Here is a 27,090-nt window from a genome sequence, read left to right as displayed (position 1 = left end):
TTTTATGAGCTGGAAGCCCAAATTATGTACAAATAAACAACTAAATGCTTGAAAAAGTTGTGGGCCCTGAATCTATAATCTATGGAAGTTTAACGTTTTGAATGGAATTATGGAAATAAATAAACTTTTCCATGATATTAAAATTTTTTGGAAAGGGTCTGTATATGTATCGTTAGTTAAATTAAAATAATCTCAAACATCTCTTAATATAATTACAAATATATTTTAGTAAAATAAATAATTTCACTCAATTTAAAAAAAAAAAAATCTTTATAGCTAATTAAATATATAAAAACAATTATTTTAAAAACGAAAAAAATCATTTAAAACTTATTTAATAAAATACATAATTTCAGTTTCAGTTTGTAAAAAAAAAAAAAGGTTTGTTGCTTTTAATGAAAGTTTATGGCAAGCGGATGAGTTGAAGCGGAAAGTGTCCAGCATTAAAGGGATACTTCACCGATTAGCATTAAGCTTTGAATCAGTAGAAACATGTTTCCCTCCCTCATGTCCCCCTGAGACGAGAGATTTCTGTATTGTGTGTCTGGAAAAAAACCTCAGATGACACAAAAATCATCATTCAGCGTCATCTGAGGCTTTTCTGTCCAGAGGCGAGAGACTACAGCCAGCAGGAGGAGCTCGTCCCGCATGTCTTCAACCCACCCATAGGGGGATCTCACGATAAAACGCCGTCTTTTCAGTTTCGAGTCATCTAGTAGCCTACTTGTATAATTTCTTCCGATACTGCCCTCTGTAACCTGTAGGCGTGGCTTGGGAGTGGCCTCGTAGGACAAGTGCATTCTGGGAGTTGTTGTCTTTCATCCACATGAGCTAAAAATAAATTTTCTGGCTTTTCTCAAATCTAGAAGGCACCAACTTCTAAAATAATTTCACATTTCTACTACATAAATGACCCAATTTAAATACACATTCATCTTTCCAGCGGTGAAATATCCCTTTAGGTGTCCTTCAATACTGTTTAAAAAGCATTGCAAGATTATGTCACATTTTTGGATGCTACAAAATACTAAATAATGTGTGAAATATAGCAATAATAAAGAATGAGTAGGTTTATTTGGACTGGTAAATCAAAGCACAGCTAGAGGCAAAGTAACTTTGTGCGTGCTGAAAGTGACTTCAAGTGTACTGACTGAACAATCATAATGTACGACTGCAGTCCCTGGGAGCCGAGCTATTGTTCCCAGCAGAACAAAGCTCACTCCAGATAAAACAACAATAGCTGTGTCCCGCGAGGCAGCAGTGCTGGCCGGCACAGATAAGGGTCTCGCGGTCACCGCCTGGCTTTCCTCATGTGGCTCTACGTGAGGACTCGGATCACAGTCAATCTGTCAGCTTCTCCTCTCCCTTTCAAGTGCACAGAGTGGGTGTGAAACAGAAACCCTCTCTGACAAGAGCTTACAGCCACTATCACAACAGATCCCAATAATGAAATCCATCCGTCTTCCAATCAAAGGAAATCTGATAAAAGGATCCGGCGACTTCACAAAACTTTTATATACGCTGGTATTATGGGAATTCACAGCTTTCTGGAATACTTGATTCTGATTGGTCGTTTTTCTCCTCGTAATAAAAATATTTCAATTGAGATCAATGTTTTTTTTATTTATTTAATTATTTATGCTAATGTAAAGTTTTATATTTAAAACACATCTAAAATGCTACTATAATACATGTCCCAATCAAATAAATCACAATGATTCGAAATCATTTTAGAACATTCCTGCACTGTTAAATATTATATGATCAATAAGTTATGACAACATATGTTTTTACATTGCTTTAACTCATCAAAGTTAAGGAGTTTTCGACTTTTTCAAGTTATATACAAGATTCAACTCATTTTTTTTAAGTCAGTTTAATGTAATTTAAGTTGAAACGACTTAAACATCCAAGTTGACTGTACTTAAATATTTAAGGCCGCAGCTTTTTCTTTATTTGAGAGGAAATTTACAAGGACGGAAACAAACAAATCAGAGTAGCACAATATACACACACCATGAAGCAAACAGGAAAAGGAAAGAATCAGGGGACAATGAACATCACTGACGTCCAAACGTTTAAATTCATTCAATGCACATCCTGTCCTGTCCACATGTGAGGTTGTGTAAAGCTACACTGTACATACTGTAAAAACAAGGTATTTGATATCAGACTGAATTGTTTCGAGGTATTAAATGATTAACCCTCAAGCTCTGATGTTTGATCAGCTCAGACACAGCAATAACAGGTTGACACTTCAGTGTTATGAATTGTTTTTACATTGCTTTAACTCATCCATGCAATTTTCAACTTTTTATACAAGATTGAACTAATTTTTAGTCAGTTTTATGTAATTTAAGTTGAAATGACTTAAAGATCCAAGTTGATTGTAGTTAAAAATGTAAGGAAGCAACTTTTTTTTTTACAGTGTATAAATGAAAATTATGTCATCATCTACTCACCCTCAAGTTGTCCCAAGCTTGTACGAATTTCTGCTGAAAACAAAACAAGATATTTTGAAGAAAGTCAGTAACCGAACAGTAGATGGACCCCTGGTGATTAAACGATGACAGTATTTTCATTTTTGGGTGCACTCTGACTTTAATAGCGCATTTTAAAAAGTCCTCCATTAATCATGTTACATCTTCAGTTCAACAGATACTTCAGTTTGGGGTCTCAGAAACTCTCAGGTAAAACATAAATACAATGTAGGCTACATACATAAAACCATACCCGTACAAATCCCCATTATTTCTTATATTGCATAAACAAACAAATACAGTATCAAACTTGCAGTTTTCACTTAAAAATGTGCCAAATGTACCCTGGTATTGCCAAATTACCGTAGTAAAACATGGTATTATTTAAAGAACTCCAAAAAAGTATGTAAATAATATGAGTAATGTATGGTAAATTGGTAATTCATCAAAGTACCATGGTATTATCACCTTACACCATCACTATACTGTACCGTGGTTATTTAAAGTTGGCGAAATAGCCAAAAAACAAAATTAAAAAACCTACCGAGTGTTATTCCCCCTCGTTCTTGACGCTTTTATTCCACTTTCTGTTGTAATGTCAGTGATGTGAGTCTTGTGAAGATGCTCGCGCGTGCTGTCCGCACCTCCTTCACCATAAACAAACGAACAGCGCGAGACACTCCTCCTCCTGAAGCAGCGCGCGATCCTCTCCGAACCTGTCATATCCGTCCAGTGCGCTAATCACGCGCTCCATGAGTGTTACTTATGCCAGTGTGTATTGTTTATCCGTCAACAACAGGTCAGAGCAACTTCCGAAGGACAGTAGAGTCTCCGTTTGATGGGAACATTCGGTGTACTAAAAGCCACTAATGTAACTATATTTGGAAGCACCGGGGCTAGTTGTCACATATCCCTGTTAAAAATGTAAGTTAAAAAGCTCGATAACACAAGTGTGTTGTCTAACAGAGGTTTTGTGACAACTTACCCCATACCCCCAACTTAGTCCCAGGCTAAAATGCATGTTTGAGCTGTTTTAACTCAAAGCGACTTGCACTTACATCTTAAAATTTGCCAGTGTCATTGTTTTATCTCAAGATGCACACCAGTAATGTTTTTTTTCAAAGGCACGTTTATAAAAGCTACTTAAATGTCCTTGAACTAAGACCTAATTCTGGTTTAATCTAAGCCTTGTCTGTGAAACCAGCCCTAAGCCTCTGTAAAATTCCATCAAATTGAATTGAATAATCCTTACATATTATGAATTAAGACATTTAAATGAGTAACCCCCCCCCCCCAAAAAAAAGCTAACTATTTTCAGAATGAATGGAATATTAATTCAATATTAGTTCCAATATTAATGGAACAAGGGAATGGACCATTTTGTTTGTGATTCGCATTCATAAATTAAAAATTAAATAAATCAAATATGTTTACATTTATGAATGCGAATGACATAAATGGTTCATTCTTGTTCCATAAGATTTATACAAAATATTTTATTAAGCTCTATTTTTCTCTCATTTAAAATTCTTATTTCATAATATGAATAATAAGTAGGATTATTCAACTCAATTGTATTTTACTACGCAATTGAAATTCATAAATCTTAAAAAAAAAAAACTTTTTAGTTTAGTTTATAAGTTAGGATGAACGCGTAAATGGAACTGTATATTTTTCCTGGGAAACATATAGCCTAATAGGTTTTCCCTTACCAAAATCCATCTATACAGGAACTGACTTTCAGAAATAAACATAACCTGAGAAATATAAAGGCATTTTTAAGCACTATCAAATTATATGACAAAATATCACTTTTTTATTTATTTATTTTTTTTAAATAAAATCTGTTAACATGTAGCAAATACCATGCACTTTATATATATATATATATATATATATATATATATATATATATATATATATATATATAATGTAACAGGTTTAAAAAAACATGCTGTAATATGTTTATATAAGAGAATGAAAAGATATAAATAGTTTATATTCTGTATATTGTGTAATTTACAGTTATATGAAACTATGATAAACTATTGTAAAAATGATATTGGACAAGACACAAAGCAAAGTTACTACAAAATGCTGCAGGAAGTGGGGTATTTTGTAGTGTGAACCTTGTTTTCTCTCCCAAAAACAAAGTAATCGTAGTCTTTCCCACTGTAGGCGTAATATACATGAGTGAGAGGAACCAGCTCGATCGACTGACGCTGCAAGAGAAAGAGGGAATGTTACTGTACAAAGAATATTACATTTTTGTATCATCTGAAACATTTTGAGGTATTAACTTGCTAATATTTTCACATATAAATGTGGAACAATTAAGGGTTAAACTCTTTAATAGGCCTATACGTTTTAAAGTGTTTAGTTGTTCAAGGCAGTGCTGCCACCTAGAGGTCGAATTTGTGGTTGCATTCTCTTAACCACGGCAAAGACATGCGATTCATGGCCTGTTATTTGAATATTTAGATCATTACGTTGATAGATAATAACATATTTCCTCAGGTCTCTGCTCACCTGCTGCAGGATGCGGCTCACAGCGGAGTGTTTTAGCAGGTGGTTCTGGATGGCTGTTTTTGAGGCGTCACAGATGTCCTGGTCAGGGAAGCCCTCTATCGGATAAACCTGCAAACATGCATTGCGCTTTTTATATTATATCCTACCTATACACATCTGTGCACGTGCTAGTGTATGATATATATTTTGAAAACGCAGTTATGTTAATATATTAGATCAAACATGATTAGACAGGATGTGAGCACATTTTTTTAACATTCTATGTTGTTCTATATTACAACTTTAACCCTCATATCCATATTCAAATAGCCTAATTTCTAAATTATCTTACATCTTATTTTGCTTGAAAATGATTTTAGAAGATCCTCTGACGGTTTGACCTGATAAAAGGTATTTAGAAATATGTAAGCACAAATAAGTTTGAGAAAAGACAACCTAGTCTGTAGTGATTGGTCTACTCTGCCCTGATTGGTCAGATGGCCCAGTCTGTAGTGATTGGTCTACTCTGCCCTGATTGGTCAGATGACCCAGTCTGTAGTGATTGGTCTACTCTGCCCTGATTGGTCAGATGGCCCAGTCTGTAGTGATTGGTCTACTCTGCTCTGATTGGTCAGATGGCCCAGTCTGTTGTGATTGGTCTAGTCTGCTCTGATTGGTCAGATGGCCCAGTCTGTAGTGATTGGTCTACTCTGCTCTGATTGGTCAGATGACCCAGTCTGTAGTGATTGGTCTACTCTGCTCTGATTGGTCAGATGACCCAGTGTATTGTGATTGGTCTACTCTGCTCTGATTGGTCAGATGACCCAGTCTGTTGTGATTGGTCTACTCTGCTCTGATTGGTCAGATGGCCCAGTCTGTAGTGATTGGTCTAGTCTGCTCTGATTGGTCAGATGGCCCAGTCTGTTGTGATTGGTCTAGTCTGCTCTGATTGGTCAGCTAGTCCAGTCTGTTGTGATTGGTCTACTCTGCTCTGATTGGTCAGATGGCCCAGTCTGTAGTGATTGGTCTACTCTGCCCTGATTGGTCAGATGGCCCAGTCTGTAGTGATTGGTCTACTCTGCTCTGATTGGTCAGATGGCCCAGTCTGTTGTGATTGGTCTAGTCTGCTCTGATTGGTCAGATGGCCCAGTCTGTAGTGATTGGTCTACTCTGCTCTGATTGGTCAGATGACCCAGTCTGTAGTGATTGGTCTACTCTGCTCTGATTGGTCAGATGACCCAGTGTATTGTGATTGGTCTACTCTGCTCTGATTGGTCAGATGACCCAGTCTGTTGTGATTGGTCTACTCTTCTCTGATTCATAAACACACATCTTCAAATAGCCAAATGTTAACCTAATTTCTAAATTATTTTACATCTTATTTTGCTTGAAAATTATTTTAATAAGATCCGCTGACCTAATAAAAGGTTCTAGGAAATATATGTAAGAACAAATACATCTAGCAACGCAAACTTGATTGCACATGGTCCTTTCCGCGGTTCAATCCCAGTATCACCTACAGGGGCGCTATCACGGGCATTAGCGTTTGCATACAATATTACTGAAGCTTTAACTCAATTGGTTTTACCACAGCGACATGAGGCAAGACAATTTAATCTCAGACAAAAATGCTAGAAAAGTATATACTCAAGTCAGATAACCTCATCATGTGAAAATTAATATAATTAATTTATGTTTTACATGTAAACGCAAGTAAAATTTCTCACTGAGGCCGGTCGAAGCGTATTATAACATCAAGGAAAGTCTCAAATAATTGCGGAAAGTCATGAACTTGATTACGTAACATGAGCCTCGAGGTTTGAGAACATGAAGGTTAACTGCATAATATCTGACTTAACATCTGAATAAGTGTTGAAATATCTGCATCAAAATGAATGATGAATGAATCAATGTATACCAGGAGGTGTTCATCTACAAAGAACGCTTCCCCAGACACCTTCTCAAACTTCTTCAGCGGGAATTCAGGCAGCCGGTCAGGAATAAACTCAAACACCTGGTTCTTCCTGTGAAACAGTGTGATGTTATACGCAGATAACCACATGAAATAAAAGATCAACAAGCCAGATTATTGTGTAAACCAAAACAGGAACTAAAAGAGGAACTGAGATCATAAAAACTACAGTCTGATTGTGTAACATTTCACATGTAGCTTGCTTCACACTTTCAAAATGTTTTTTTACCATGTAACAGTGAGCTGTATGAAATGCACAAGGTTTCTGTAGCCGTTACACGTGAGACAGACTTTGTCACCCTTTCCATGACAAGGCACACACCTGGAAGAAGGGATTGATATATTTATTTTTATTTTTACATGAGGATGTAAAACATATTAGAGTATGAATGTGTATCAGTTGACCTTTTCCTTCCCCTTCCGTTGCAGGTTGTGCAGCGACGGTTGCGGCTGTGACCAGTGCCGTGACAGAACATACAGCGAGTCTGAATTTGGTGTTCAGAAAACAGTCAGTTTAATAAAGCATTGGCAGATATATGATAATGATAATTAAACATCCACGTACCAGTCCTCGTCCACGACAGTGTGTACACCTCACTTTGCCGTTACCATGACAGCGGTGGCAAGGCTGCAAAGACAATGCACTAATGCACTTATTATTGCACTAATGCACTAACACGTATAAAAGTCTGACTTATGGTGATACATTTAGAGTAGAATGCACATTAGGTAAAATAGTTTTTATTTTGAGCTGGTTTTGATGGTAAATTACATTTATATGAATATAGATTGTTTAAAGTGCCCCTATAATGCTATTTTAAAGTTTCCTAATTTTGTTTTGGAGGTATTCTAATAATATACATTGCAGCATCACTTCTTTTCTCAAAGTGCCTGAAACGGTTTGATACAGGATCCCGTCTCTCGAAAACCCTCCTTTCTGAGAGCCTAGATCTGCTCTGATTGGTCAGATAACCCAGTCTGTTGTGATTGGTCTACTCTGCTCTGATTGGTCAGATGGCCCAGTCTGTTGTGATTGGTCTACTCTTCTCTGATTGGTCAGATAACCCAGTCTGTTGTGATTGGTCTACTCTGCTCTGATTGGTCAGATGGCCCAGTCTGTTGTGATTGGTCTACTCTGCTCTGATTGGTCAGATAACCCAGTCTGTTGTGATTGGTCTACTCTGCTCTGATTGGTCAGATGACCCAGTCTGTTGTGATTGGTCTACTCTGCTCTGATTGGTCAGATAACCCAGTCTGTTGTGATTGGTCTACTCTGCTCTGATTGGTCAGATAACCCAGTCTATTGCGATTGGTCTACTCTGCTCTGATTGGTCAGATGGCCCAGTCTGTTGTGATTGGTCTACTCTTCTCTGATTGGTCAGATAACCCAGTCTGTTGTGATTGGTCTACTCTGCTCTGATTGGTCAGATGGCCCAGTCTGTTGTGATTGGTCTACTCTGCTCTGATTGGTCAGATAACCCAGTCTGTTGTGATTGGTCTACTCTGCTCTGATTGGTCAGATGGTCCAGTCTGTTGTGATTGGTCTACTCTGCTCTGATTGGTCAGATAACCCAGTCTGTTGTGATTGGTCTACTCTGCTCTGATTGGTCAGATGGCCCAGTCTGTTGTGATTGGTCTACTCTTCTCTGATTGGTCAGATAACCCAGTCTGTTGTGATTGGTCTACTCTGCTCTGATTGGTCAGATGGCCCAGTCTGTTGTGATTGGTCTACTCTGCTCTGATTGGTCAGATAACCCAGTCTGTTGTGATTGGTCTACTCTGCTCTGATTGGTCAGATGACCCAGTCTGTTGTGATTGGTCTACTCTGCTCTGATTGGTCAGATAACCCAGTCTGTTGTGATTGGTCTACTCTGCTCTGATTGGTCAGATAACCCAGTCTATTGCGATTGGTCTACTCTGCTCTGATTGGTCAGATGGCCCAGTCTGTTGTGATTGGTCTACTCTTCTCTGATTGGTCAGATAACCCAGTCTGTTGTGATTGGTCTACTCTGCTCTGATTGGTCAGATGGCCCAGTCTGTTGTGATTGGTCTACTCTGCTCTGATTGGTCAGATAACCCAGTCTGTTGTGATTGGTCTACTCTGCTCTGATTGGTCAGATGGTCCAGTCTGTTGTGATTGGTCTACTCTGCTCTGATTGGTCAGATAACCCAGTCTGTTGTGATTGGTCTACTCTGCTCTGATTGGTCAGATGGCCCAGTCTGTTGTGATTGGTCTACTCTGCTCTGATTGGTCAGATAACCCAGTCTGTTGTGATTGGTCTACTCTGCTCTGATTGGTCAGATAACCCAGTCTGTTGTGATTGGTCTACTCTGCTCTGATTGGTCAGATAACCCAGTCTGTTGTGATTGGTCTACTCTGCTCTGATTGGTCAGATGACCCAGTCTGTTGTGATTGGTCTACTCTGCTCTGATTGGTCAGATGGCCCAGTCTGTTGTGATTGGTCTACTCTGCTCTGATTGGTCAGATGACCCAGTCTGTTGTGATTGGTCTACTCTGCTCTGATTGGTCAGATGACCCAGTGTATTGTGATTGGTCTACTCTGCTCTGATTGGTCAGATGACCCAGTCTGTTGTGATTGGTCTACTCTGCTCTGATTGGTCAGATGACCCAGTGTATTGTGATTGGTCTACTCTGCTCTGATTGGTCAGATGACCCAGTCTGTTGTGATTGGTCTACTCTGCTCTGATTGGTCAGATAACCCAGTCTGTTGTGATTGGTCTACTCTGCTCTGATTGGTCAGATAACCCAGTCTGTTGTGATTGGTTTACTCTGCTCTGATTGGTCAGATAACCCAGTCTGTTGTGATTGGTCTACTCTGCTCTGATTGGTCAGATGGCCCAGTCTGTTGTGATTGGTCTACTCTGCTCTGATTGGTCAGATGGCCCAGTTTGTTGTGATTGGTCTACTATGCCCTGATTGGTCAGATGGTCCAGTCTGTTGTGATTGGTCTACTATGCCCTGATTGGTCAGATGACCCAGTCTGTTGTGATTGGTCTACTCTGCTCTGATTGGTATGATTGGGGAAAGAGTTAATAAACAGCTATATTACACACTGCATGAAAGGTAGTATCTGAACAAGCATAATAGGGGCACTTTAGGCATACCTTTATGAATGAAGAGTGTGGGACCCTGACTTTCTGAACGGTGTCAGTGAATTTGGGTGGGTAAGACACCTGGACGAGCCACGGTGGAGGACTCACTCCATTCTGAGGCCCATCCACAAACTGACCTGAGAAAAAAAATATATCAATTTGATACAGACATTTTTAGCATGTGTTTAATTGTATTGGTTTCATCAGGCACCTGTGTGCGGCTCCGATCCCCACGCACTTGATCTGGACTCGGTAAATGTTTCCAAGCGGTACTGAAAAGACAAGGGACAAATGGCACAATCATATAACTATTATGATATGTAATAATAATATAGGAATCATTCCACATCTAGACTGGATAATATTGTGAAGAGATTTACACGGTAAACTGTAAAGGGCTTCAGCTCTTTGAATATCAGATTTTTGGCAGGTTTGCTGCTGTATGTCCATTTTTTACCCACAAACTGGAGTAGAGCGTCTCTCGCTACATCCTCTGAGACAGTGGGAACCCTGTCAGTGTGCAAATACATACACAGATCTATATGCAATGTGCAATATACAAAATAATAATGTTATGGCAAATTTTTTTATATATACTGTATGTTTTTGTATTCATAACATCCTACAAAAAATGACTTTGCACACGGAAAATACATATTGTACCTACATGACATTTGGGACTGAGGCATTCTTGTCATTTTCAGGCTTAGGGGTAAAGTCTGGTGGAGGAGGATAGATTTGATCTGCACACAAACAAAAATAAAAGTTGAATATCAAATTGGAAAACAAAATTATAATTAAGCATTCAAGACATAACTATGATATTAGGTCATATACGACATGCAGTATTTGTTGTTATATGTTCAAGATTGTCCAATATTATGTTTTTTATGACCAATACCAATACATTTTTAAAGCATCCAATATGCAAAAGCAATCTTTAATTATTTCAGCATTTTCAAGCAACAATGATCATTATAATACAACAATAAAAAAATATTAATTATGTATATTTTTAAGTTATTATTATATGAATCATGTATAATAGTGTGTTATCATAATAGTGTCTTAATATTATTAATAATAATAACAACATATTATGGTTAATGTGCTTTAGTGTATATAATAGTTTATTAAAACAATAAAGTCATAATAATAATAATAATAATAATAAAATGTTATTATTATAATTAGTTTGGTGCCTAAGTGTATATAATAGTGTATTATTCTAATAAAATAGTCTTGACTTTATACAAATAATAATTATTATTATTATTATGCCATAGGGTATATAATGATGCATTATTATAATAGTATCTTAATAATAGTGGTAATTGAAAAAATGGTTATTATTGTTGTTATTATAATGTGTAAATGCATATTATTATGTATTATTAAAATAAGTGTCTTAGTTATAAAATGAATTTATTGCTATTATTTATATTATTATACTACATTTTAATAATGTCTTAATAATAATAATAAATTAATATCATAACTTAGTGCATATATTAGTATATAATAATAATAATAGTATTAACAATAATAAAAATGTCATTATTTTATAATACAATTATTGTTATTATTATTATTATTATTATTATTAATGTGCCTTAGTGTATATAATGTATTATTATAAAATAGTATCTTAATAATAATAATAATAAATGTTGTTATTATTGTTAATGGCATTATATTATGGTGATCAAATTTATTTCCAATAAGTTCTGTTTTGGGCCGTTATTGGACTGTTGTTATCAGTCTATCTGTAATGCATGAGTGATACACATGAAGCTCTTTCACCTCCACCATTTTGCTCTTCGTATCCCGAGACACTGTCCAGCCAGCCTGGGGGCGGAGCAGACGGACCCTCCTCGGGAAGACTGGGGTCAAAGGTGTCTGCAGAAGACAGAGAGACTGCGTGTGATATTTCTCATTTATCAAAGAGCAACATCCCTTGTTGGTCCTGGAACAACATTCCTATCAAACAGCCACCGCCTTAAATCAGTGACTGAATTTTCCATCAAGTCCCTTGAACATCTTTTTTCATCATCCATATCATTCTATTGACATTCGCAATAGTGGTTTAATAATGTGTTATATTCTGTTGCGTTGCTAGGCAACAGAACATAAACACATTTCTTCGCAATCAGTAGTTGGCAGCTGTTCATTAAGTCATTAGGGTTCTTTCCCTCAGCAGTGCATCAGTGAACTGAGTTATATATACTTTACATAAACAACTTGTTACGTTCGTGAACAATGCCGCTAACAAGTGTATATAAATATCAGCTGGAGTGGGTTTCCTTCAACAGAGATTGTGCTTCAGATTTAGCATGAAGAATGGGCATGAAATGAGGCCTGTATGCCAGAGAAACAATGCCCTCAAAATATAGCAGTGAATGATGGGTGGAGCAGGTTGTCTGTGATACAATTTAAATGCTAATTTAGCAAAACACATTCATCAAAATTTTATTTGATATGGCAGGGCTTTTCTTAGGTGCTTAGGGGATTCATACAAAATTTAAAAGAAAAAAAAAGCTTTAAAAAGGCTGTCAAAGTTACTCTGTTCAAATTAAATTGTGTGTGTATATATATATATATATATATATATATGTGTGTGTGTGTGTAAATCTTTAACGGTCCGCCTGGAAACAAAGCTGTCGTGATGCCAAACCCCCTCATGGAAAAAAGCTGTCGTGTTTACAACTGTGCCAATGAGCGCTTATCATGTTCAACTAAACGCTGGATTTAAAAAATGATGTGTAGTTTACAGCTCCATTGGCACACTTGATATGTACTCGCACTTGATGTGTACTCGCACTTGATGTGTATACGCACTTGACGTGTACTGTGTACTCGCACTTGACGTGTACTCGCACTTGACGTGTACTCATACATGACGTGTACTCGCACTTGACGTGTACTTGCACTTGACGTGTACTCGCAATTGACGTGTACTGTGTACTCGCACTTGACGTGTACTCTCACTTGACGTGTACTCGCACTTGACGTGTACTTGCACTTGACGTGTACTCTCACTTGACGTGTACTCGCACTTGACGTGTACTCGCACTTGACGTGTACTCTCACTTGACGTGTACTCGCACTTGACGTGTACTTGCACTTGACGTGTACTCTCACTTGACGTGTACTCGCACTTGACGTGTACTCGCAATTGACGTGTACTCGCACTTGACGTGAACTCGCACTTGACGTGTACTCGCACTTGACGTGAACTCGCACTTGACGTGTACTCGCACTTGACGTGTACTCTCACTTGACGTGTACTCGCACTTGATGTGTACTTGCGAAAGGGAAATAACCTTAAACCCCTGAGAACTCTTTAAACCCTGAGAAGCCTTTCTAACAGTCTGGTGCCTAATAATATCAATGCAAAAATAAAATGCACTGATAACAGAAATAAGACACATAAACAATTGCTTCAGTCTAAATTCAGTTGGTAGTGGTGCCTTTAAGAAGCTGGTATGTGGTTAATTGTGCTCATACTGACAGACATGTGCGGCTGCTTTGTGAAGCAGAGATCTAGCAAACAGGAAATATTTATTTGTAAGATAACGTTTGCAGTTAACAGTGTCAGACTGTTAATTTGTCCTCAGACTGCATTTTTTCGCTTGCGGTACATGAAATCACTTTAGTGTTTGGTGTGATAAGTGAAGTTCAAAAAAGGTTCATGTCTAGATAACAAAGGCAGTACTGTATTATGCACAACTTATCAGTGTTTTAGTATTATATATTTATCAATGCATTCGGCAGTACACTTTAACTATATTTCAAATACAGCATAAGTAATTATGAAATTACATATAAAGATGTACATAAAGGGGTCATGATATGAGAAGTGGAATTTGTAAAACATTCTGCAAGTTTCATAGCTTAAGACGTCCTGAATATAAACAAAGCATTTATTTAAATGACATTGGCGAATAGTTATACATCATCGCACCATAAGCCCCGCCCACTGGCGTTCAGTTGCTTAACAGCTAACATTTGCCTACAATGGATGTGAGCGTCGCGTCAAAAGCAAATAAAACCATTATAAACACTGATTCTGTCTACACTGGATACAGTATACAGATGCGTCTTCAGCCTCTGACATCCTCCACACACAACAGGACAAATGGAAGAGTGAAAGAACGTTCGCTTTGACGCGTCCAGTTTAAACAGCTGGTTTGTGTCTCACAGAATTCAGAAGGATCCCAGCGTCGGAAACAAGTGGATTGTTTATTTCAATGGTGTCCCGGATCACGTGTGAGGATTGTATGTTTGTTCGGAGCATTTTATTTTGTAAACGAGGCACCGTGTAATGAAGAGTTCGCAAATAAATTTTTGTTGATTAATGAAGCAGCCGACTGTATTGGGTCTGACAGCAGCTGCATCACAAACATAAGTAAATTATTTTGCTCTGTCTGTAAATGACAGTTTTATATATTTTTTAAAACACTTATTCGCGAGCAATAGTGAGGGGGGGTTGATACTGTTTCCTATGTGTCCATTTACTGACAAGCCTTAAAAGAGCCGCCCCTTAAAAACAGATTGTTTCAGACAGATGAAGGTCAGAATGAAGGTTGAAAATCGTTTTTTATGCATATATATATATATATATATATATATATATATATATATATAGTATTCACAACTTTCCCAAACTCTGACCTTTCCCATGATCGCTATGGCAACGTAGAACAAGCCGGTAACGAACTTCCGGTTTACGTTAGCCTGAAGATACTGCTATCAGAGAGCCTCAACAAGCCCAAACAACTTGCTTGGGTAACGATGAGTAGAGCTTAGATCTGGCCCAAAAAATCAAGCCCGACCCTACCTGAGCCCGTTGTGTCCGAGCCCGGCCCGACACATTAACTGTAATTATGAGCCCGAGCCCAATTTAGACCCAACCATTTTTAATACGTGGCCCGTTATAACCAGGGGCGGCGCCAGATAATTTTTTTTACATGTGCTGAGGGGGTGCTAGATATATTATATATAAATACTTTTAATAAATGAGCAAAAATTGGCCACTTAATATTTAACATTCAATTATTTTAATGATCACAATTAAAGTATTAATTTTATTAAATTGAACAAGCACAACATTTGGCATTCAATCAAATATTATTAAAGATTTTTTATTATTAATAATGTTATTTCAACACAATATCTCGTTACTTCGACATAATATGTGTGCCTGCAACAAGCAAGATGTGCATTTGTAAATCCGGTGACACGCGTGCATTGATTTTTATTAATAAAATAGTCTTTTCTGTGTCAGTGTCGGCTGCAAAGATGAAGTTGACGATCGCCATCTCCGCAGTGAACGCGCCTATAGAGAGAAATGCACATAATGGATTACATAATCAGAGAGTAGCGTATTTCTTTTCATTTTCAATTGTTTTGTTTAAAGACATTTAAAGCTTTCTTTGGAGGCTATATTTCTCATGTCTGAGTTTCGGTTAATTTATGATGAGATGCGCTCCTCACGTGCAATGCAAGTGACCGCGCCGGCGCCTCCATGTCATGATTTATATTGTCTGCTATGTTTACTTCTTATTTATTAAATCCAGGCAATTGGTTGATGAAAAATTTATTAAAATTAAGATACAATTTATACAAAACTAAATTCACTTTAAAGAAAGGCTTAATTTCTACAAAACAAAACAATGAAAAAAATTAAGTTTAATCATGTCTCACCCATTAACAAAATCATGTCTGACACACTCTATGTCTCCCGATGCATCCTATCATGGTGTTCACTTTTCATAATCAACATAGATGGAAAAAAATAACATTATAATATTTGAACAAATATGAAACTAATGCTCTTATTTAATGGCTACAACAAATATAGTAGGCCTACATACTCTCTATTTGTTCAAATTACTGCACATTCAAGTTAATTCTCGAATTAATTTTCAAATTATTGAAAACAATAAACATACCACTTAAAAAAAATAAAAATAAAATAATAAATAAATAATAATAATAATATATATATATATATATATACACAGTTGTACTGCAGTTTTTTCTAAGTACAAGAAACACTCTTTCTGCGTAACAGGGTCTGTTCATGTTGGAAACAGGTCCCATTCATAAATCTTTCAGTTTTCGCGTGTTGTTTGTGCACCCGACAACGGTACACGTTGAGCCACAAGGAGCCATTACTTAATCTGTCAGCATTACTACGGTACTTGTCAGTAATCAGTTTCACCCGTTTGTACCGCGACGCGAGTATCCCTTGTGTGCTGGCTTCTTTAAGCGTTAGGCTGGAACTGATAGACCGTCAACAGGAAGTATGGAGTGTCATGGCGACGCCAAGACTCGCAGGAATGTTGTGAATATACATTTACACATTATATATAAGTGTCTGAAAACATTCAATTTAGTTTGCACTTCAGTATATTCCTTTAAATTATGTTATTTATTATTAATAAGTTATAACTCTTTTCGGAAGTATGCTAAAGTGTACTTTGTTTTCACAACAGTGTCAATCCTCAAACTGTCAAATATCTTTGAGATGTTAACAGATGTTACTTAACATTCCTAAAACATTCTGCAAAAGGTCAGATTTCATTCCTTCCACTGAAGTAAGGCTATATGAGATGCTCTTTGGATCATTCTCAAATTAGATAACATGGATATCAGGACCTGCACAACTAAAGCAAAATAAAAACTGACATTAGTTAAACTTTTCACTCAAACTGTTATTCTGGTGATATAAACAATGTGTATTGAATTATATAGCAGTTAGAGCACTGATATTTATAAAAGACACTAAAGTTTCTCTTTTTGAATCGATCAATGTTTGCGGCAGTTCAGATCAATGTGAGCAATATGCTTTTCATTCAAATCTATACACATGATCCTCAACGTGACTGTTAGTGACTTATTAATTTTTGAAGTGTTGTTAAAAGTTTTGTTCAAACTTCAAACTGAAACAGAATGAATGCTTTTGTTGAAAAACTGTTTAATTTAACGTTGTGCAAAAGGAAAACACAATCTTGCAGATTATTGTGCAAATGTGGTGTCATCATAAGTAGAAAAGATTACATGCACACTTCATCGCATTTAATCACTTTAAGTGTTGTATGCATATGGAATTGTAGCCTATTGAATAAATTCATTTTCCTTAATATATAGGCTATATATATATATATATATATATATATAAACATTACCGTTTTGCCAACATGCTACAGATGTGAATTATTTATTTTCTTGCAAGCTATTCAGAGACAATGAACATATTACAGTAAATATTCAAGTAAAACTTAAAGAAAAACAAAACAGCAAAAGTTAGCTGTAATATGCACATCTACCCACCTATATCTTCGTCTTTTTCGTCCATCACGCACAAAATGCTGATGAAGTCTGTTTCACGATGATGCTTAGTCAGTCAGTGCTCTACATTTACTGATCGCCTTTGTTCAGTTTCGATCTCTGGAACTTGGACTGGAATGAAGACACGCCCACAATAACGTTCTGACAGACTGTTTTAATGAAGCGCGCTACATCTCACAGAATTTACAGAGTCTTTAAAGGCACAGTTTACTCAAAAATAAAGTTCCTTCATTTATTCACGCTCAAGTCGTTGCAAACATGTGACTTCCGTGAGACACAACATGTGATGTTCGGCAGAATGAACGCGTCTGTCGACATTCTCTTCTATAAAAAAGGATGCAATGAAAGTGGATGGAGACTCACGCTGCCATTCTGGCTAACATCTCGTTTTGTTTTGTTTTTGCGCAAGAAAGTCGTGCAGATCTGGAACTAAACTTTGAAGACAGTTTAAAATGGCTTTCTGGGTAAATTATCCCTTTAGGACTATAGGATCAGCTTGTAGTGTATACACACGATGCATTTGCCTATACAAATTATTGAATAACAAAATTAAGCGATAAAGAAAAATATGAATAACTACATGTGATAAAAAATGTAACAGTACACTTTCATAATGGTCTATGTGCGACAACTATTAAAATAAGTATTTCAAAATAACTTGATTTTTTAGCAAAAGTGAAGATATGACAGGTAACAATATAGTGTAGCATATAATATTTTACACTAAAAATAAAATAAAGCCTATTTTTAAGGTTCATTAAGATTTTATAATTAAAAAAAGAGGAAGAATGTGCCAGATAATTTTCATAATTGTGCATTGAAAATGATTAATAAATGGAAGCTTCTTTCTACCAAGGAATACAAAAAATAAAATGGTGAAACTGAATTTATCTCACAATATGACTTTTGTTCTCTCAATTGCGAGTTTACAGGTATCGCTCATAATTCTGGTCTTTTTTTCCCTAAGAATTGCAAATATTTATCTTACAATTTTTTTTTTTCAGAATACAATTCGGACTAAAGCTCAGATCTCACAATTCTGAGGTGAAAAGTAAGAATTATGAGTAATAAACTCGGAATTGAGGAAAAAAAAATCTCAAATTTAGGATAGAAACTCATTTAAAGCATGGTCTTTTTTAATTTGCCTACCATTTCTTTGTATTGACTTCAAATAGGTATAACTATTTATATGAAGATGACATTATAGCTCTTTTAACATGTGACAGTGGCCTATACAGCATGTTTAAAGGATGGAGCAACAGCAGCATTTAGCAGGATAATCCTTGGTGTAAACTTTGTGTTCAGTACCATATACAAAATAAATGTAGGTTTTTTCATTCCAGGTGTAATGCACTCGAGTGATGGGAATTAGCTCAATGGTCTGCCTCTGGAAAAAACACACACACACACAAACACAAGATTAGAGCTTATGCTTTGTCTCTAACTTTCCATATCAAATGCATTTTAATGTCCAGTTCTCTAGAGAAGAGCATGGTATGGTTTTCTCCGTTTCTTTTCAATATTCGTGTTTAGTTTGTTTAAATACATGGGAATATTCAGAGTGCTTGACAGTATGACAAACAACTTGCTGTTAACTGCAAGCTCTAATCATGTTTCTTTAAGGATTCCATGGGAGTGAGGCAACGGGAAGAGGTCATTTCATTAATTCCCAGAAGAGTGGAGGCTGAGATGTGGCCTTAAAGAGACAGAAGCACTGATTTGTATTATCAGATGAATGATACTCAACCTGTTGCAGAATATTACAGGTGGTGGAGAACTGAGCCTGATGTTCCCTCACGGCACTTTCAGACGCTGCGTTCACAGAGCTGTCCGGGAAACCCACGACTGGATAGACCTGCAGCGATGGGGCCAAAACTTCAGTGGCAAAGCCAAACAGGGTTACGTTGTAAAGTAATCGATGTAAATTATTCAATTTGAAGATGTTTTAAAGGGGTCAAATCAGGTGTTTTTTATTGCATTTTTTCCACTTAATGTACTTTAGTATAGTACGGAAATAGTGCTGAGGTCCAACTAAAGATATACTTAAGTATATTTGATGCTAAAGTGGAACTATTGCAAGTATACTTCAGGTACACTTTAAATATCTTGCATTTAAAGACTGATATTATACAGAGATCATACTATCCTTACTAATAGTGATATTAAAACACATTTTTAGGCTTAATATTAAGAAATGTGCATTGTGCAATAAAGATGTACTCCAAATAAAGTTTAATTATATTTATTTATTTCAGTAAGACTCAAGCAATACGTCAGTAAATATGTTAATGGGTTTGTAGTATACTTAGTATGAAATAAATGTGTTTTAAATCAATTTTGGTATAGATTTTTAGTTCATTTTGTTATACGTTTTTATCATTTTATTTATTTTTTCTTAAATATCACCATTTAAGGGTTAATTAATTTATTTATTTAGTTATGTAGTTTATGTCCAGTTAATTATTGTAATGCTTCAAACTTGTTTCATTGTCATGGCAACATTTCTAATTTTTGTTTAGTTGAAGTTTTTCATCTAATATTTGGATTTCATTTTATTTCAGCTTTATTTCAATTAACAGAAATGTTTTTAATAGTTTACACAGCAGGTTTCAAGTTTCTGAACACCTAACAGGCATCATTAGCGTGTAAAATTAGCGGTCGTATCTCAAATATACATATGAATATATACATAATCTCAGATCTCAGATAACCTAAAATAATAACCTAAAATTCAGAAAAACGCCTTCAAATAACAAAGGCATCATGAGCACCGTGATGTTTTTTGCTCACCATTTTAGCCATATCAGTTAGAAGCTTCTCTCCAGGAATTTGGTCGAGATATTCAACGGGGAACCCAGAGCGCTTGTCAATCACAGCAACATGAATGTTGTTCTTCCTGAAAAGATAAACGTGTGGAGAAAAAAGCATGAATAAAAAAAGTACATAAGCTTGTATGTGCTGATTAGTGGTGCTAACTGCACGTCTTCTCACCATGTGATTTTTAGTTTGATGAAGCAGAGGAGCTTTCCTTTCCCTCTGCATGTGTTGCAGGTAATTGAACCGACTCCTCCACAGGAATGACACCTGGAATACAGATCATTTAACACACTGTTAACATTTCTGTCATTAAGGTTCTTTTTTCATTGTAATGTTTCTGGTAATAAGGAGCTATGTCTTGTATGAGAGGTAAATACCACATTCACAAAGCAAGATATCTTAAATTTAAACCCAAATGTTAAGTATTTGCTTTGGATTTATGTTTACTATTATCATCACTTCAAAAAACTCTCCTCCAAAAAAAAAAAAAGATGTTTTTCCCCCTCCCTCTGTACTATTCCCTATGGAAGCTTGTTTCCGCCAAAGAATGAAAAATAAATAAGGTAATTGCGACTTTTTATCTAACAATTCAGACTTTTTTTCTCACAATTGCGAGTTTACATCTCGCAATTCCCCAGAATTGCGTGATATAAAGTTGCAATTGCGAGATTTAAAGTCAGAATTGTTTATTTTGAGAAATAAACTTGATATTCTGACTTTTTTCTCGGAATTGCGTGTTTATATCTCGAAATTCTGACTTTATAACACGCAATTGGGAGATAAAAATTCAGAATTGCATGATATAAAGTCGCAATCGCAAATCTGAGGAAAAAAGTATTTTTTCCCTTAGAATTCGACTTTATAACTCGCAATTTCGAGTTTATATCTCACAATTCGGAGAAAAGATGTCAGAATTGCGAGATATAAATTTGCAATTGTGTGTTATAAAGTCAGAATTGCGAGAAATAATGTCGCAAATACGTGTTATAAAGTCAGAATTGCGAAATATAAACTCGCAATTGCGTGTTATAAAGTCATAATTGCGAAATATAAACTCGCAATTGCGTGTTATAAAGTCAGAATTGCGTGAAATAAATTTGTAATTGTGTGTTATAAAGTCAGAATTGCGAAATATAAACTCGCAATTGCGTGTTATAAAGTCAGAATTGCGTGAAATAAATTTGTAATTGTGTGTTATAAAGTCAGAATTGCGTGAAATAAATTTCGTGAGCTTAGAATTATAAGGTTCTATCTCCACTTTTGGTCGAAATTGAGTTTTTGACATAATCTGATCCATTAGGTGTTTATTAATGCCTGTGTGGTGTTATTTTTGTAAACAAAAAAAAAAATTTTTAGTAGTTATTAATAAAATACAGTTAAAACATAACAGTTTTGCCAGCTGGGATGTAAAAACTTTGATGCTCAATATCTCAGAACTACCCTAAACGGAGATAGCCTTATAGAACCTTATAATTCTAAGATCACGATTTGTAATTGTGTGTTATAAAGTCAGAATTGCAAGATATAAAGTCGCAATTGCGAGAAAAAAGTCAGAATTGCAATTTATTTCTCGCAATTCTGAATTTATAACACTTTATAATAGCATTTTAAAAATGTTTCCATTATGAACTACCTTTTGTGTAATGGAAAGATTCCATGGATGTTAAAGGTTCTTAATGGAACCATAAATGCCAATAAAGAACCTTTATTTTTAACAGTGTAATGTTGCATTTTTGTTGAAATTTTAATTCAAAACCAGAGGTTGACTCCATACTTAATCATGCCCGAGCCCCGACACATCGTACAGCGTTGCCGTTCACTGGACTGAGTCCAACCCGTGCCACTACAGCCTCCACATCGAGTCTGTAACAATAGAAATATTATAATGAAAAAATAAAGAGAACGAAATATTAAAAACGTCATGTCGTCATACTTACCCTGCCAGAATTTACGCATCTTCCGCATGCAGATCTTCCAAGATTCAGGCATGAATGGCAACCCTAAAACAACGAAAACGAATGCTTCATTGATGAATTGTTCATTGAATGTGATGAATGGAAGACTGAAATGTGTTACTTTGACAGTAGACGTGTGAGGAACGCGGACGGCTTTCTCGCAGTCTTTAAAGAGGGCCGGGATGGGCACAGGAATACTCCACGGACCGGGGGGCACTCCGAATCCATCCACCACCTGACCTGATCAGTCAATCAAGTCACATTCAATATATATATACATATACAAATGAGTGCTGTTAAGGTCCCGATATACTTCAAGTGAAATTTAAGAATAAACTGGTGTGATGGGAACTAAATCAGGCCAAAAATTAGTTTGGAGTTCAAAACTGTTTGCCAAACTTTCCGGAAAAGTTTACTCCGGTTGGTAAAAACTTTTAAACTACCATTGGTTGGTCGTAATAGGTGGGTGTGGCTCTGAGGCTCCGCCTCATATATATATAGGGACCATTAATCTCACATTTTATGTTAATCACATTTAATCAATGCAAACATTCAAATCTGTAATATATTTTTATAATTTAAGACAAATTTTTACATTGAATCTCTAAATGAATGTAGAAACAACAGTATATTGTTAAATTTGGAGGATTTTTCCCCCCAATTTTAAGGGAATGAAATGAGCTATTATAGCCATTCAACATTTCTGTATGGTTGAAAGCCATAATGCTTAACATTTAATAGGCTTATAAAATCTTATAACAAGTGAACTTGAAACAATCTTCTCATGTTGTAATAAATGTTACATTTATATGTGCCTTTAATATATGTTTCTGACTCTGTCAATATCAGCTCAGTTTGAATGAGATCCATCAGTACATTCAATTTTTGCATTACTTTTCACAACAAGTACGAAAATTACTAGTTAAAACATTTGGTGTACACTTACTTTCGCACTTACACTTTCGTGTCTTAATCGTTGAGACAAGTATATTACTGACAGAATCAAAAACAGGCAGCCAGTGTGTGTGTGTGTATTAGTAGTTGAGAATGAAAATGTAACTCTGCTCACCATCGTATGGTTCACTGTCCCACTCTGTGGTTCTAGACTCTGTAAAAGTCTCCAACCGGTACTATAAGGACAAACATTCAGCATGTGTGAGCATGGCATCATATATATATATAGTTTAACATGATGCTTGTGAATGCTGGTGCTGACCCGATATGTGTTGAGGGACTGCAGGTCTGTGAACACCATCTCTCTGACCGGTTTAGAGCCGTAACAGCATTTGCTGGTGACATATTTTGTGAAGGCCTCCTGTGCCAGTTCTTCACTGATCGCCGGAATCCTGAGGACATGACGTGAACTTTAGCATGTGAACTTTTGACCACTCATTTATCAGGCATTGACTTCAGGATTTTCAACATGGAAAGGCCATTTTAACCAAGCCAGGTTTAACAACTTGAGGGAGAGTAAATGATGGCAAAATTTTCATTTTTAGGTGAACTATCCCTTTTTATGGAGCCCCGCACATGACATTCAGAAAAAAATTGTTAATCGTGCGCATGACATAATAATACATTCTGTTGTTTTGCTAAATCATGCACACAATTTACTAATTTGTTCTATGGCAACACTATGGCTGAGTATTTTCTCAGTGAACCAAAGACGGTCTCAAAAACACGCTTTGAATTCGCTGGTGTTTCTGACGACCAGTAACCAATCAGGTCAATGTGTGATCGTCAACGAGTGGATCTCAAAGCTGGAGCGAGTGAGTGGAGGCGGGGCTCATTTGCATATTCATAGAACCATGAATACTAAATGAGGCAAGGGTGTAAAGTTAAATTCTGACTTTTTTAAGGCATGGAGATTTTATTTTCCAAGGAAAAAAAGTTTAAATATGTAATTTTGGTGATCAAATATAAATTTTAAGGGATACAATTATTGACTACAGGGGGAAGTCGCATGATTTGCGGGGCTACGTAACTTTAACTGAAATAAAATAATATGTACAAAAATGTAAACTTATTTTTATTTAGGTAGTTTCCAAAGCAACATTTAAATAAAAAAATAAAATAAATAAATAAATAAAATAAATAAATAAAATAAATAAAAATAAACTAAATTTAAACTTAAAACTTAATACACATGTAAAATAAATAATAATGACAAAAACACACAACCAAATGATGAAAACTTTAACTAAAATTCTAATTAAAACAGAAAATATAAATATAAAATCTTTATAAAAATGCATTAATTAAATTAGCAATAATAATTTATTACTTTTCATTATCCTTACATATTTATTTATACTATCATAAATGATTTATGTATACATTTTATTTCCTATTCCAATATCATTAGAGGGTTTGATTGATCATAAAATGTCTTGCCGACTCTGCGTTATGCTGTATTTAGATATGTTGCACTACTAATTATGAGTCTATGCTGCAGGATACATGACCAACCATTGGTCTAGTGTTCTGACAATGACAAAGGAAAAAGGTGGAGTTAAATAAATAAATAAATAAAGATTTTCCTCATTCATGAATTCATGCCATGACATGAAAACCAGTCATGCAATGCAGGAGCAATCATCAACATGTCCAAATACAGGAGACAACTAAAATCAAACTCCTAATTACAAGCTTGGAAATCGTAATTGCAAAGTGATTAAAGTTATTTTTAACAAAACAAAATAGACACATTGGGCAATATTTCTCTATTTTCCACTTACTGAGGCATTTTAAGCCCTGATGCACCAATAAAGAGAGTGAAGAATGTGCTCTATATTAATAATAATGTGTATTTTATCATTCAAGTGATTAAAACTTTGATTTTAGTGTGTAAGTGCTGCGGTTCTTACTCAAAGCGTCGCTCTGGAGCACTGGATGGGGCTTGAGGCTGCGCCGATCCAAAATCTGATGGTGGAATGACTGCGGATGTAATAACAAATCCAACATTACTAACATTTTGCTCTCCATTTCAAATGAAGCTACTGAAATTGTTCTCACCATTAGGCCCCAAACGTTCATATCCAGGAACAACAGGCATTAAATCCGCAGGAGGAGCCGTCGCCACATCGCCTGGCACTGTGTTCGGATCTGTTTAATGTACATCACAAATTTATTTCACCCTACTGTCTTCTTTAAACATGTTTTAAGGCTGTTACTGTGTTTTTCATGCAATGAGGAAACAGTAGAAACGTAAACGGGAAACATGCTTCTCGAATGTTATGCTAAACGAAGCTTTGTTGAAGTGAAAACGGGGTGACCTATATAAGGTTTTTATTATGTGATGTGGTTATGTGGGTAACACTTTATTTTGGTTATCCTTGATAGAGTGTAATTATAAGTAATGAGTAATAATTAACTACATTCAGCACTTACTAAAAATAGGGTTAGGATTAGGATTAAATTTTGGATTAGGGTTAGTTTAGGCATGTAAATATGCATAATTTAACGTTTAACAAGGACATGATAACGTGTTACCTATAAATGTGTGCAGTTGCTCATGTAAGATGGTTGTTTAGGGATATTTGAGTAAATCTTTTGGAAATAATTTTTGATTACCTGCATAAGGTTCAACAGGGCATGATGGGCCAGTGTGGACTCCATCCTGGTCACTGTTGTAAAACCAAAACAATATGTTTTTATTAGCCCACTAACACATATAAAATACAAAGAAAGAAAGAAAGAAAGAAAGAAAGAAAGAAAGAAAGAAAGAAAGAAAGAAAGAAAGAAAGAAAGAAAGAAACTCAAATGACTCGTTGCCTTTAGTTCGTCATACATTTTTATCGCTAGATTGACGAGATAACACTTTTGCACGATGTTGCGTTTAATGTCAATACATATTTCTGGCGATTCTCTGATAAAAACCAGCATCCAAACGGACTTCTCTTCATAATTTCGTTAAGTTTGTCGACCATACCTCAGAAGATGCGTCCTGTCCATCCTCCTTCCTTCAGCGCGATCCACAAATAACTTTCGTTTTGTGAGAAGCGAGAGTTAATACGGAAGAGAGCGGAAGAGCAGCACTGTAACCTGAGATTTTATCATCATGAAGCTAATATCAAATTGAGACTTTTAGAGGACATTTGACATGGGAAACATCAATATTTTAACTCCCTAGACTATATAGGCTATTATTACTTTGTAAAAAAAATTGTTTAATGAATATTTGTTTATAAGCTTGAACGTCGACAACAGAAGCCTAAACAGTGTTGACTTCATGTAACAGATGTTTTGCGTACCAGCATGTATTACGGTTATTGGAATAACGTGTCTTTCAGGTTTAGCAGTATTTTTATGTATTTTATTTTTTGTGATAGCACAGCGTTATGTAGAGGACAAACAATTCAAAAACAAATATTAATTTCAATTAGACTTAAATTTTTATTATTATTTTTGTCACTCTTCAAAATCAATTGGTTGGCCTACTATGTAATCCTGTTATTGTTGCAATCATCTTGTTCAGAGTAGGCTGCTGTTTAGCACTGACATTGTGCAATGATGATCCAAAACAGTTCTCACATGACCTCGTTCCTTAAATTTTTAATCCAGCAAGATAGGCCTATAAACTGAGTTTGCAGTTTTTGTATAAAATGTTCAAACTCATCAAATGGACAGTAGAGTTGAATGCATTGCATCGTGGGATAGCCTAGTGCGCCCGAAATCGTGTTGTTTGAGTAGGTAGCCTACATTTGAATTTGAATTTACTTCGCGACAGTAAAACAAAAATTCGAACGTATACCCGCCATGTTGTTACTGTCACATGACCTACAAGCCTCAGTCGCTTCATTTCCATTCATAAATCTTTTCCCGTGGCCTCGTGGGATAATGTCCCCACTTCAGATTCTCACTGGTCATCCGGGTACTTTTTGCCTAC

At 35.9% G+C, this 27,090-nt stretch overlaps 3 protein-coding genes across 5 annotated transcripts in view; all 3 read right to left on the bottom strand.

Annotated features, from left to right (window-relative positions):
* LOC307169361 (semaphorin-3D) overlaps positions 1-3,167 on the bottom strand; it is a 58,828-nt gene extending 55,661 nt beyond the window's left edge. The window contains exons 1-2 of one of the 3 annotated variants that reach the window (XM_079889964.1): positions 3,025-3,167; positions 2,463-2,495 (exon numbers count right to left, since the gene is read on the bottom strand). The gene's annotated coding sequence lies outside the window, so the exon portion shown is untranslated. The remainder of the gene's footprint in view (positions 1-2,462; positions 2,496-3,024) is intronic. The other 2 variants (XM_079889965.1, XM_079889966.1) reach the window with 2 other exon arrangements.
* A 1,348-nt stretch (positions 3,168-4,515) lies between these two features.
* ssuh2.1 (ssu-2 homolog, tandem duplicate 1) lies at positions 4,516-17,531 on the bottom strand. The gene is made up of 12 exons (XM_079890066.1): positions 17,413-17,531; positions 11,878-11,973; positions 10,742-10,817; positions 10,455-10,584; positions 10,286-10,346; positions 10,087-10,211; positions 7,526-7,588; positions 7,366-7,445; positions 7,190-7,282; positions 6,907-7,012; positions 5,010-5,117; positions 4,516-4,702 (listed from the first exon to the last, which is right to left on the bottom strand). The coding sequence occupies exons 1-12, from the start codon at positions 17,435-17,437 to the stop codon at positions 4,568-4,570; spliced, it is 1,098 nt and encodes a 365-aa protein (XP_079746192.1). The 5' UTR covers positions 17,438-17,531; the 3' UTR covers positions 4,516-4,567.
* A 34-nt stretch (positions 17,532-17,565) lies between these two features.
* ssuh2.2 (ssu-2 homolog, tandem duplicate 2) lies at positions 17,566-26,677 on the bottom strand. The gene is made up of 13 exons (XM_079890065.1): positions 26,134-26,677; positions 25,776-25,828; positions 25,218-25,307; positions 25,070-25,139; positions 23,419-23,548; positions 23,272-23,332; positions 22,324-22,442; positions 22,185-22,247; positions 22,022-22,110; positions 20,422-20,514; positions 20,221-20,326; positions 19,178-19,285; positions 17,566-18,817 (listed from the first exon to the last, which is right to left on the bottom strand). Exons 1-13 carry the CDS (start codon positions 26,154-26,156, stop codon positions 18,674-18,676), a joined length of 1,149 nt encoding a protein of 382 aa, XP_079746191.1. The 5' UTR covers positions 26,157-26,677; the 3' UTR covers positions 17,566-18,673.
* Between the last annotated feature and the right edge of the window lie 413 nt (positions 26,678-27,090).

Source organism: Squalius cephalus (genome assembly GCF_949319135.1).
Source record: "Squalius cephalus genome assembly, chromosome: 13".
Taxonomy (NCBI): Eukaryota; Metazoa; Chordata; class Actinopteri; order Cypriniformes; family Leuciscidae; genus Squalius; species Squalius cephalus.
Note: the sequence above shows the minus strand (reverse complement) of the source record. Positions and strands in the feature narration are given on the sequence as shown.

Excerpts from the sequence above, each read along its gene's own strand:
- ssuh2.1 (XM_079890066.1), bottom strand. The coding sequence starts at position 17,437 with ATGGACGAAAAAGACGAAGATATAG. Across the intron at positions 7,013-7,189 it reads ATACAGCTCACTGTTACATG|GAAGAACCAGGTGTTTGAGT; the intron begins GTAAAAAAACAT and ends ACTGTTTCACAG. Across the intron at positions 5,118-6,906 it reads TTGTAGATGAACACCTCCTG|GTTTATCCGATAGAGGGCTT; the intron begins GTATACATTGAT and ends GCATGTTTGCAG.
- ssuh2.2 (XM_079890065.1), bottom strand. The coding sequence starts at position 26,156 with ATGGACAGGACGCATCTTCTGAG. Across the intron at positions 22,111-22,184 it reads GATGCGTAAATTCTGGCAGG|ACTCGATGTGGAGGCTGTAG; the intron begins GTAAGTATGACG and ends CTATTGTTACAG. Across the intron at positions 19,286-20,220 it reads TAACTGATATGGCTAAAATG|GTCTATCCAGTCGTGGGTTT; the intron begins GTGAGCAAAAAA and ends CCATCGCTGCAG.